The 13,317-nt window shown below is 43.6% G+C and overlaps 1 protein-coding gene across 1 annotated transcript in view; it reads right to left on the reverse strand.

Moving 5' to 3' along the window:
• Positions 1 to 235: 235 nt before the first annotated feature.
• Positions 236 to 13,317, reverse strand: part of Abhd17c (abhydrolase domain containing 17C) — a 42,221-nt gene continuing 29,139 nt past the window's right edge. Inside the window, exons 2-3 of the mRNA XM_028774681.1 lie at positions 5,156 to 5,335; positions 236 to 1,667 (exon numbers count right to left, since the gene is read on the reverse strand). Of these exons, the coding sequence (XP_028630514.1) occupies positions 1,448 to 1,667; positions 5,156 to 5,335 (400 nt within the window). The 3' untranslated portion in view covers positions 236 to 1,447. The remainder of the gene's footprint in view (positions 1,668 to 5,155; positions 5,336 to 13,317) is intronic.

Genomic DNA, 13,317 nt, shown 5'->3' on the forward strand with positions numbered 1-13,317 from the left:
TCCCAGCTGGGTGGCCACGAGGGTACTTTCGGCTCCGTGCATCTGTAGCAGTCCTACTGCATGCCCCACTTAGGGACCACCTATGTTTACTGCTGCCCTGTGTCGCAGCTTCTTGTGGAACTACCCCAGGCCTTTTACCACAGTGATACCCCAGGGATCCTCTCAAGCCAAGGTGAATGGTTCTGACTATTTCTTTTGATGGCAAGATGAAGGAAGGAGCACAGAAGCCCACGTGTTCTGATCCATGCGTCCTTTATTCCATTACCAACCACTGTGCCGCATCCAGGCAACAGCACACAAACTGGCAACCAACGCAATCCGGTTGTACAACGATCTGAGGCTTACAGTACATTTAAGGCTTTTAAATTTGAAAAAAAAAGAAAAGAACTAAAGACCAAATGACTCCAAACCCAATCCCGCAACCAATACACGTAGTGTAGCCATTAAGCATCTCATTATCTCTGAGGTTCACCTGGCACAACTCCAGTGTCAAAACCCAAATAACTCCTAAACTAAGACATCAGCTTAGGGTAATTTAATTACCTAAATTCTTCAAAGCAGAAACTTGGAATTTTTGTCTTGGAAATGTTATAAAAATTTTAATAGCAAAACATAGGAATAAAAACATATTAACAAAATGTATTCAATCATTTACAATACAAACAAGGAATCTGCAGTCTGTTGTTGTAGCCTGACAAAAGAAATCTATCCATTAAGAATCTGTGCACAATGTAATTGCAAATATGTACAGGACTTTAAGAAAGCCGACAAGGAGGACTTTACAGAAGGAAAGTCGGCCAGGCTCTATTAGACCAGACAATCAAAATATTAAAACTCTTGGCTAGTAATAAATTTACACTTAAAAAAACCCCAGTTTCCTGTTGCTTAAGAATATTCCAGTTGTATTTAAATGGTAACAGTTGATGAAGCTGTTAGTGATAGTTCCAGTAAATCATTCTTCAACTCATGTGTGTGGGACAGACTGGCCTGTTAACACAAGCTAATGGAGGATTTCTCACAACAGTTTTCCAGTTACACTACCATAGCTTCACAAATGAATCTCACCCACGGCACCAGGGCTGAAAGCGCCACAGGTCAAACACCGGCACATGGGTGAGACAGTGATCCTGCACCAGTGGGGGAATCAGAAGTGACAGTGAGGGAGACAGACTTGATCACACTTTAGTCTATGGCCCTGGGAAAAACAGTCCTCATGGTCAGCTCTCGTTCCCACTCCTGCAAGGTCTTGCAGCTGAGAATCCAGCTGTTCAGCCTAATGGAAGGTGGAGATTAGGTACAAAAGACAGACTGTGTTAGCTCTTTAAGAAGAACACACAAAGGCTGGGCCCTTCTCTGTGGTTATTGGGTATCACTGTTAAATCCAGTCAAAGCGTGTGCAAACAAGGATCCTCGCTTCACAGTAATGAGGTAAGGTTGGCCGCTGTCTTCAGGAGTTGGGAAGCTCGTGAGATATGAACTGTTTTAGTCGTTCTAGGTACTGTGCATAGAGCTCTATATCATTGTGCCCAGCCCCTTCAACCCACAGGGGCTCCACGGCACGGGGACAGCGCTCATACATCGCCAAGCCATGGGAGAAATCGATGACCTCGTCCTCGGTACCGTGAATGACCAACACAGGAGAGGTGACTTTAGATATCTTGTCAATGCTGCAAGACAGAAGTGGGAGGGGAGGAAAGGACTCCTTTAGTCACACTCACAGTTGGGAGAAGTGCTGCCCCACAAGCTCTCAGCCCCAGCTGGACATCACAGAGCTGTGCCTGCCCTCATAGCTGGGAGTGACGCCCAGGCACAGGCGATAAACTCACACTGACATACTATCAGGACTCAGCTTTCTTTCCCAGGGTTTTTCTAATGTTTTTTCCTTAACATATTGTTTAAATTTGGAATCATTTAGGATTTATGGTAAAGAAAGATATTACCAATGCCCATAACTCCTAACTCATTTTCTATAGGGCTAACAGCAGCCATTACCATAATATATTTGTCAAAACTAAGAAACAAACTTAAGTATTTCTTGTTAGCGACAGCCTCCCGCCTCTAGCTGGGTTTCATTTGTTTTCCACAAATGTCTTTCCTATTCCAACGTCCCATCAAGAGTACTATAGTACACTTAGTGAGTTTTTAAAAAGTAGTTTTATTAAAAACAACTAAAACCATCAGACTAGCAAAACAGTAACTAGTATTTTTTTAATTCATAGTTTGAGAAGACTTTAAAATATACACAAACAAGCACTTGCTACATCTGAATGAATAACTCTGTAAAGTGGGACTGGATACTCCTCAAATCCTCAGAACTCTTAAGAAGCAAATCCAGGGTGGACAGATGGGTTCGGTGGTTTATAGCACTTGTTGCTCTTGTAAAGGACCCAGGGTCAACTTCCAGTATCCACATGGTGACTCACAACCATCAGTAACTCCAGTTCCAAGGGATCTGATGCCCTCTTCTAGCTTTTTTGGGTACCAACCACACATGTGGTACTATACACACAGGCAAAACACTCACACATACTAAAAAAAAAAAAAAAAAGCATTAAAAAATATTTTTAAACAAGTCCCATTTCATAAAAGCAGAGGACTAACTCTTTGATTAAAAAACAACAACCAAAACAAAAAACAAAACTCAGCACCATCAAAGGCTTAATGTGATGCTTTTATTCCAGTTGTTTATAAAAACAAAAATCCACTCTCACAGAATGAATTCTCATGGATCTTCAAAAGATTATGCTTTGTTCTGAAAACACATCCCAGGCAGGAGCGAAAGGGCCATCAGCATGTGTCAGGCTGAGTGAATGGGTAATTACTCTGATGGGGTGATGGTCCTTTAAGCCATGAAAAAACACCTCTTTCCATCTGTCCTTCTGCCCAAGACCTGCTTGCTGCTAACTCTGTTTTATAGTTGATCCTCCACAGGACACAAATGGGTGCTATTTGTGGGAGTCTTTCTGATAAAGTATCCATCACAGCAAAACACTTTGCATAGTCTACATGAAGTCTCATTTAATCCTTATGAAAAAGGACCCACGAGGAATTGCCTTCTGTGTTTGATCAGGGAGGGAACTGAAGCTCAGAGAGATTATAAAATAACAGGCACCAGGCCAGGGAGATAATAAAGACGGCTAACACATTCCAAAGGTCTACACGTGACTGTCACACAGTCTTTATGAACAACTCATGAAGCTTCCAACTGCTTAAAGGCACCCCAGAAAGACTGCAAAACCCCAGCAGCCATAGGACCTGTGACAATCAGAGCCTCTGTGGCCATGTGCAATTTTGCAGACCAGGAATTGTACCAGAAACTTAATTCTTTCCCTGGATTTAATTTTAAAGTGCCTTCTTTTATAAGCCTTCAATTATACTCAATTAAAAAAATGTATTTTCTCAACAGTTATGACAGGCCTGAGACGGTGCCCCATGCTGCTATTTATGGAAACCTCGTAATGTCTGTAGAGGGTATCTGAAGTTGAAAGCCACTGTCCAGACCCTATTTTCAAAGGCAGAGAATAACCAACACTGAAGCATGACCAGGACTCAATTTCTATCTTTTTAACACAGGAAGAAACCGTGAAAGCTGTCTTCCCTCTGAGAAAGACAACTTTGCCATTTGACATCAAGGAACACCCTATAAGAAAACGTTGCCAAATCCAATTAATGATGAAAGCTAGTGTAACCATTAATGGCTTAAAATCCATTCCATCAATAATTTAGGGAGCAGTGGCCCCCTTTGTCTCCAACCTTATGAAGCCAGTGATGTCACTGCTTTTGGCCTGATCTGTAAAGAATACAGTAACTAAATCAACTTTTCAAAGCTGCTGGGAAGGCTAACTGGAGGGCTAGCCTTCAGTGCCTGGTGAATCAGACAAACAGCATTCGTTATTGGTCTGTTATTAATTAATAATAAAGTACAATTAGTTACAAGGGAACTAGTTTCAATGGCTGCATTTTAAGATATAAGCTAATCCCATCGTTTTGTTGCCAGGGTAACTCCTGGAACTGCCTCCCACAAACATGCAAAACATGTCTTTAAACAAACTGCCTCTCATTACTAATTCAGCACAAATAAGGCCACATTTGCCAGGCATGCCAAACCTACTTAGCATTCACAGCCACACCACCTGAAATGCAGTGTCCCATTCCCAGGAAGCAGAGTTTCAGTGAAGGCTGGTACAAGCTACACAAGTTGAGAAACAGTCAAGATGCTAACAAAGATGATCTCTTCCTGTGAAATGAGACACTGGAACACAACGTCATGCAGCCAAATGCTGTATTTTCTTCTCCAGTGAGAGCAGAACAGTGGCAATTAAGAGGTCAACCAAAATCTTCAGAGCATGCATTACTCCTGCTGATGCTTTTCCTGGAAAGTGCAATACAAGCTGGCTAGCTTCTGCAGTGCACTGTGGGAAAAACCTAGGGGCAAATACTTTAAAATACTTCTCACATTATCACTTAAAAATCAAAAACCAAAACAATCAGCCAAGGAAAACACTTTGCTCACAGCTTTTATATTTACTGGCTCTCCCTTCCATTAGGAAGAGCTAGAGAACAGCAGGGGTCAACTAGCAGGAGGGGCCTTAGGATAACCAAGACTAAGTCTTATGCTTCTCACAGGGCAGGGTATCTCTGCAGGGACAGTCTAAAAGTATAAGATCAGGAAAAGGGGGTGGTTGTTCTAACCATCCCCAGGGCTACCTTCCTATTCTTTTCACAAAGGTTGTAGTTACTTTCCCCTCACTCACATTCTCTGACCGAAAAAAGAAATTTCTTATGTGTGCTTGTTTTTAGTTCAGGGTCTATACCAGGGCTAATTGCTTCTTGACATTTCTTATGTATAGCTCTTCAGTAATTGAGCAATACAGGTCCCTCTGAATAAATGAATACTGAACTGGAAGTTCCTTCAGGACATGCTGCATGTTACAGCTGAATCAATTAGTCCTAGGTATTGGCACACTCAAGGTCCTTATCCATCATCTGGAGACTTCCTAATGCGTAGCCAGCCCTGAAGGCTGAAGTCTCAGTACGCTACATTTACCTCACATTTATGGCGATACCCAGGGGTGTGCAACCAATATTTAGAAATTGATAGAGATGTGGACTCTGAACACTGGTCGACTTCTCACTAGTCCAGTTGTAAGCTCACCTGGGGAAAGCATCAAAGCAGTATGTTTTCCTGGTATCCGGAAAAGCAACACGCAAACCAGACATCAGAGGGGAATGGAGGATGACGGCTGCACACTCATACCGCGAGGCCAGGTCCACAGTGGGGACAGTGCCAATGCTCTGCCCATAGAGGATAATGTTCTCAGGACTCACGCCATACCTGAAGAAAGCAGAGGTTTCACAACGTTAGCTAACAATGTGTGAGGGGAACACTTTAAGCCCACAAAACTCCACATGTATTAGCTTAAAACTGCTATTATCTATCTTGTATATTTTAGCTTAAAATGAACATTAATTGTATAAAATCAAACAGAGGCCTTTTTCAGAATTAAATGACTACATTCCTGACTTCCATTTGTAAAAACAGGACCATGACTGCTCCTGGCTACTCACCTAAACGAGCAGTTAAGGTTCTTACTCAGTCCTTACATTGCCTAATACTCCTTTACATAATCATGTTTTCAAAGTCAAAGTAAAAGCAAGGTTTGGCAAACAACTCTTCAAGTGAAGTTTTAATGATATTAAAGGCATTGTCACTTATCACAGAACAGTTCACTAAAAGATAACTAATTTGAAAGCAATCACATCTTTTTTAGCCTCTTCTTGGGGCTAAATGTTTCCAAGATTTCAACTCAGCAGTGGCCTCCTGATCTGCCTCTGTAAAGGTTCTGGTTGAGTAAATACCATATGTAGAACACGAATACACTTCCCAGCCTTCTGGCAGCTCCAGCCAAGGGCAGATGTTAATGAACAAGCACCAGGTGTAGCTTTGCAGTGAAAGTGTGTTCTCCTTTCTCCCCTCCCTTCATGTTTGTGGAAAGTGATGTCAGGTGAAGGAGTGAAAGAATGCTACACTCTCCTATGAGGTAGGACAAATCGGGAGGCAGACAGAAAATACTTCCCCTTATTAGCCTACAAAAAAATACCAATGGACAGAGATAGCTCAATGAATAAAAATGCTTATTGCCGAGGCTGAGAACCTGATTTCTATCCCTAGGACTCACACAATGGAAGGAGAGAACCTATTCCTACATTCTCCTCTGACTGACACATGTGCAGCATGGCACAGACACAGACAGACACACAACAGCACATGAAGATGTAGTTATTTTATATCCAAAAGACTGAGAAAAATTAGACTGACAACTTCAAGGCACAATGTGCCATTTAATCCTCCCTGTCATCTTGGCCAAGTCTGGAATTCCAACTTCAAGGCACAGTGTGCCATTTAATCCTCCCTGTCATCTTGGCCAAGTCTGGAATCCTCTAGGAACTCTTAACATTTATGAACATGTGCAAGTTCTGCAGGAGTTCTAGGTGAAGAGGGCACCATTGCATAGGTTGGAATCCTGGAAGACCAGAATTCTGGGTGAAAGAGAGAATCAGCACCCATCTCTCTGCTCCCTCCTGACTGGAGAGCCCGACACCTCCTGCTCTTGCTGTCATGCTTTGACCTCACTGTACTCAGACAGCCAACATAATCCCTAGCCTTCCTCAAGTTGTTTTGCTACTTTTGTCACAGCAGTGAGAAAGGAATATAATTGACAAAATTGAATAGTAGAATGTGTTATTTTCTTGAAGGAGTATAATCTGCAACAGAAACTTAGGGAAAGAATCTGGCAATCTGACATTATCTGGTTATACTGATGATACCATGTGTAAAGTGTGTAAACCCACCAACATGAAATGTTATTGTGCCGGGCGGTGGTGGCGCACGCCTTTAATCCCAGCACTTGGGAGGCAGAGGCAGGCGGATTTCTGAGTTTGAGGTTAGCCTGGTCTACAGAGTGAGTTCCAGGACAGGCTACACAGAGAAACCCTGTCTCGAAAAACCAAACCAAACCAAACCAAACCAAACCAAAAAAAAAAAAAAAAAAAGGAAATGTTGTTGTATATTGTTCACTGGACAGCAACACTTTTATTGTTAACTTGATGAGATACTGAAACAGAAATACTTGAATCCCTCAAATTAGGACAGTGATGTTGGGACAGGGAAGGGTCTCATCTGGAAAGAAGCCTCGCTTGCACAGGGTGCAGAGCAGCAATGATGTCTTGTTACAGTATCCATCTTGTTGGTCACTAAGCTGGACATTTGCCAGCTTATGATCCTCTGAAACTGGAGTTTAGACAATTGCTAGTAGTCACGTGGGTGCTTGGAACTGCACCCAGGTCCTTTGGAAGAGCAGCCAGTATTCTGAAACACTGAGTCATTTCTCCAGACTCTAAAAAGGTCACGCTTTAATGAAAAAATGAGGCCAATAAATAGTAAGTGTAGAAATGTTAACATCAGAATGTTCAACAAAAGCAGTCTACAAAAATAAGGCAGTGCTCCTTTAAAACTTAAATATAAGGAAGGGGACCTTGTGAGCAGAATGTGAAGTGGTAACTATGATGTACTTTCAGGTTTCAATGATTTCCCCCCTTTTTTCACACCTCATTCATTCAGAATGGAATCTGTGGTGCTTCTTTTGGGAAACAAGACTCAGAGCCCATTCTGTCTGAGAACATGGGAATCAAGATGTAGCTCAAGAAAAAGGGCTTGTTTTGTTTTGTTTTTTAAAATGTCAAGGGACAACACTATGCTGGCAGGCTACATGGAAGGAGCTCAGGGCAAACTGAGGCAGCTGCTGCACCTAATACCACAGAATCAGTCAGCAGAGGAACACAGGAAGCAAACCTAGGCACCAGGAAGACAGACATGAGTGTATGCAAAGGTTAGGCCACTTGGCATCTGCTGAGTAGTTATCTGGGACCATCAGTTCGAGAATGAGGAGGAAGAAAATATCTAGTAAACCAAGATGAGAGTCGTGGGAAAAACCAAACCAAACCAAAACTGGTAATCGATTGTACAAGTTCTCAGGACTCAAAGGAGTCAATAACTCAAGAAAGCCACTCTTATGGAGACCTAGGGGCTCACTGCAGCTGTGTGTTCGCTGGTCAGGAAGAGGATGAATGACACCTCTTCTCCAGTGAGGAAGGTGCTGAGTCAGCACTTGCTGTTGGTTCCACATCTCTGTGAAAATGTTCTCCTGGGACTGGGTTTCACACTAGCTACATTTCTTTTTCCCTCTGTGTCTTCCTTCTGCTTCCTTGCTCGTGCCTCTTTCCTCTCAGGAATCCTACAGCCTCTCTTCTCAGCCTTTTCTAGATCTCTCCATAATTATTTCCATGTAGAACTCTCCAGTGTTGGCTTCCAACAGTAGCAGACGTGTTACAGCTGTGCAGCATCTATTTGCTGGACGGATAAGGAGATAGGCCCCTCTTTGTGCTGCTCTTTGCTTCTGAGCTTTCAGCACCTCACACTCGGCACCTCCCCAGGGTGACTCATTGTAGTATTTCTTCTTCTCCAATCCCATACCTATCGCCCATGGGCTGGGATTCAGAAGGACTTTCTTACTTCTATCTCCCCTTTCTACTACACACCCTCTTAGTCACTAAGCCCAACCCATTCCTGTCTGTGAGATGTTTTCCAGACTGACTACCTCTACGAGCTGGTGGGTACACACGGTTGCATCTTGTAAGACAAGCGTACTTCCAAGAGTAGGTGTGCTTTCAAGGTAATGAGCATTTCTGTCGCAAGAATCTGCGGTCTGTTCCCAGAGGTTATTCTGGAGCTCTTACTGGCACTGTCTCCACCGTTCCCCAGGGCACTTGGATTGCTGACTTCTAATCTGTCCCATTCTCTCTGATTCTGTGAATCATTTCCTGAGGATGGGGAAGCAGGTGCCCCAGTTTCAAGTGCCCTGCTTCACTGACTCAGGTTAATGATACACAACTCTGCAAGCCTGTCAGCCTCCACCCTGGCCTTGCCCTCTGCCCAGGGTGGAACTCAGATATCACCTGCACATGACAAGTGACTGTGTCAGACCTCTGTCCTGCTCCCAGATGACTTACTCCCAGTTATTTTCTACATGGACCTTCACACTGCTCATTCTAGGCCATGTCTCATGTTCTCACTACATATCTGTGAGGAAACAAAGCACAGCAAGACGCCTTTATCATGTTACTTTCAAATCAAACCCTTCAGCAAACCCCTACATCCAAGCCTCCATCCTGAGGGGAACCCACACCTGACCCAGATATCTATTCCAACATTTTCTCTCCAAGTAGTCCTTCTGACATGGACTGCTGAGTTTCTTGTTGATCACAAGCACCCTCTTCCTGAAAGGCCTCACTGTTCTTCATCACTGCAAACCACTGGGCTCCGCAGACCCCTCCAAGTTCCTCCCAGTTCCTACTTCCCACACTTTCCTAACGCCTCTAGTCCACCTGCAGTATCATTTTACCTGAGTTATTTATGCTCATTTGTGAAGTGATGAGCCATTCTGCTGCAAGCCCTGCACTGCTTAGAGTATAAGCCCACAACCGTAAGTTGCAGCTTTAGGAAAGTCAATGACACCCATGTCCAGGGATCTTTGAACTAAATGTGATCATAGCCAAAGGCTACTTTCATGAGATACAGAAACACACAAACTCATTCTCCCTCTCTCTCTCTCCCTCCCTCCCTCTCCCTCCCTCTCTCTCTCTCTCTCTCTCACACACACACACACACACACACACACACACACGATGGTGGGGGGCAATGAGACACTACCTACCTTTTGTTTGTCTGTTTTAGGTAAGAGTATCTCTGGCCTGGAACTTGCCAAGTAGGCTTAACTGGCTGGCTAGTAAGCCCCAAGATTCTGCCTACCTACCACTATCTACCACTATCTATCTGTCTCCTATACTCTGCGGTTACATGTGTGTACCAACATGGCTGGGTTGTTTTGTTTTTTCATATGGGTCCTAAAGATCAAATTCAGGTCCCACAAAGAGCCATTTCTCCAGACCCAAAGGCTATTTTCTTAAAGCTAAATTTCATGCGTACTTAATATTCCTATAAAACTCACTGAAAAGTCTGACATCTTGTTGGACAGGAACAGAATCTTCTCTGATTTGCAAAGTGAACATGAAAAATGAAAGACACACTAATATCCAGTAATGTGATATTAAGTAAGCATATGAACTTTGGTCTTACAGGTTAAGCCCTAAGGTTTTCTTGAAACAATGCTCAAAGTCTCAGAGTCAGTGTATGAGGAAGCCATGGCCCTGGGTACCACTCTCTGTAATCAACAACATGATGTGCAGACACACCCTTGCACATCACCCTCTCAGCCACTCCAAATGTCCACTGTAGTTTTGTAACTCAAGCGACATGAAGTCTAGGAGTGGTCTGGAGCCAGAGGCACCCGGACCCTCTCTGTATCAACAGATGCTGGGCCTGCCAGAAGACCTACTTCAGACTCTTAGAGTGTCAGAGAGCCCCTGTCCCATGGGAATCATTTCCTATAAGGTTAAAGTCATTTGTTTTTGTTTCAGTGTAAGGCTTTCTTCTCCCTGTACAACAGAGCACAAGCCCAGCCTCCCTGAGACACCCCATCCTGTGTGAGTTAATGGACCTTGACTTTGTCCTTTGTCAAAAGCTTCCTCGTTTATCTTCAGAAGTGTGCTTGGCACAGTTCCGCTGACTTTGAAGTCAACATTTTAAATATTTCAGAGCTAGAATTCCTAGGGGAAATTTCTTAAGTCATAGGATGAAGATAAACAGAAAGGGAGCAGGGATGTTAACTGAAGGATGGGGTCTGGGGGAAGGAGAAGCCCTTGTCTACTGTGGGTCAAAACAGCGGAGCACAACAGCTGAGGGAAGCAGGTGCACAAACGGGCCAGACACCGCCAGGGTGGGTCCTCTGCCTGGGGGCTTTCTTCGAACAGAAAGCACAATCAACACAAGCTTTATAGTTTAAGTATGAGGAAGAGGAGAAAAAACAAACACGAAGCATGCTGATTTCCCCTTTCTCAAGGTTCACCTCTATATGTCTGGAGAGGGTTTTCACAGATAGACTATGCAAAGCCTCTCACACTAGTTTCCCCAGGTGTTTACTGTAGTGATCAACAGTGAACACTAGAGAACTTGCTGGTGCTTACTGCCATGAGTTGTGTTTATTTTCTTTCTAATTTTTAGTTAATTTATTTGAAAGAGGGGCTGGAGAGATGGCTCAGTGGTTAAGAGCACTGACTGCTCTTCCCCAGATCCTGAGTTCAATTCCCAGCAACCACAGGTGGCTCACAACCATCTGGAATGAGATCTGATGCCTTCTTCTGGTGTGTCTGAAGATGACAGTCTATTCATATACATATAATAAATAAGTAAATCTTTAAAAAAAAATTGTACTTGAAAGGGACATTTACTTTTTGTAAACTGTCCCTGCTGGAAGCTTTAAGAATGTGAGCACAGCCAGGCATGGTGGGGCACACCTCTGATCCCAGCACTTGGGAGGCAGAAGCAGGCAGATCTTTGTGAGTTTGAGGGCATCCTGGTCTACAAATCAAATTCCAAGGCAGCCAGGGTTACACAGAAAAACCCTGTCTGGGAAAACAAAACAAAACAAACAAAAAAGAACGTGAGCACAACCATGTTCCCTCTATACTGGTTATACAATCAAACAGGCCACATAAACTATGAAAAGTAGCCTTGCTGGATCCAAGTTACAACGGGTAGGGTATAAACTCTTGAGCCACATGTCTTTGGGGAAATAAAAATTAAACAGATTCTATCTGAGAACAGACAGAAACCCAAGTACAAATGAAGGAAAAATGAACAATACAGCTGGTAGGTTTAGTCCAAACACAGGGTAGAGAGGATGGGTACTGGCAGTTGGGGAAAGCTCCAGGAAGAAGGCAGGTAGCAGCCAATCAGGTGAGGCAGGGTTAGAAAGACCACCCCCTCAAAGGCAGGGCCCCGGATGGGAAGGCAGTTCACACAGGGACCTGGGGTGTAGAGGGGTGCTATAAAAATTAGTGAAGATGCAGTACAGGAGGACCTGGGGGGTCAGGCACAAGACATCCAGAGTATGGAGCTGGGTTGTAAGCTGTGGTCTGGTGAAGGCCACGGGTAGAAGTCAGCTGCTTACACTGATGTGTATATGACAGGAAGAAACAGGTTAGGGCTAAAAGAGAGAGAGAGAGAGAGAGAGAGAGAGAGAGAGAGAGAGAGAGAGAGAATGTTCAAATTATACTATAGGGAAGGGCGATTGAGAAAACGGGCTAAGCTGAGGAGTTGTAAAAGAGATCAGCTAGATCTAGTTAGAATTTTGTTTGCTTCAGTAGGAAGTTCCATTCAGGAATAGATTGAATTTCAGGAAACTGGAATACCCTAGCTAGACATGTAAAAGGCAACCTGTTGCATGACATCATCTTCCAATCAAGAAACCACAACAATCTCCATGAGTTCAACTGTGCCTTCTGGGCACAAACTTTCCACTGTGGCTGCTTCAAGGCCACCTCTGCCTCTACCTATAGCCCTTCACCCGCTGCTCTGTAACTAAGCCTAATAAACTCATTGGTTACTCAGAGTGAACCCTGGTAGGATTGTAACCTGGTTTGTTACTGGGAACTCAGGAAGGGATAATACTGTTTAGCTCCAGCCCACACAAGGAATTTTAGTGATACAGTTGTATCACTAAATAGATAACAGGATTATCTATAAGGAACAATCTTCTCCTTGGCTGATGTATATGCTAGAAAGACCATTCTTGAGTGCACAGTTCTCCTTACCCTATCTTCAGCCACAGTGTCAAAGACGGCTGGCTGGAAAGGCAGCCTCGCACATGTCTGTGTATGTTAACACAAACTCAGCCCACTCTGTGTATCAGAAGATGACTACAGAACCCTTGTAGGATTTTCAAGCCTCTCATAAGAAAACAAAAAAACAGCCGGGCAGTGGTGGCGCACGCCTTTAATCCCAGTACTTGGGAGGCAGAGGCAGGCGGATTTCTGAGTTCGAGGCCAGCCCGGTCTACAGAGTGAGTTCCAGGACAGCCAGGGCTACACAGAGAAACCCTGTCTCGAAAAACAAAAACAAAAACAAAACAAACAAACAAAACAAAAAAAACCAACAACAACAAAAAGTGTAATGCCTGTATATAACCTATGCATACCTCCATACTTTAAATCATATCTATATTGTTTATAATACCTAACTATATTGTTTATGGTATAATGATAAGAAAAAAAGACTACTATTCAGTACAAGTATAGCCACAGCAGGACTAACTACAGTCCACAGAGCTCAATGGGGGCTGGAGGTAGCAGTCCTGAGAG

Source organism: Grammomys surdaster, unplaced genomic scaffold (assembly GCF_004785775.1).
Source record: "Grammomys surdaster isolate TR1022 unplaced genomic scaffold, NIH_TR_1.0 242, whole genome shotgun sequence".
NCBI lineage: Eukaryota > Metazoa > Chordata > Mammalia > Rodentia > Muridae > Grammomys > Grammomys surdaster.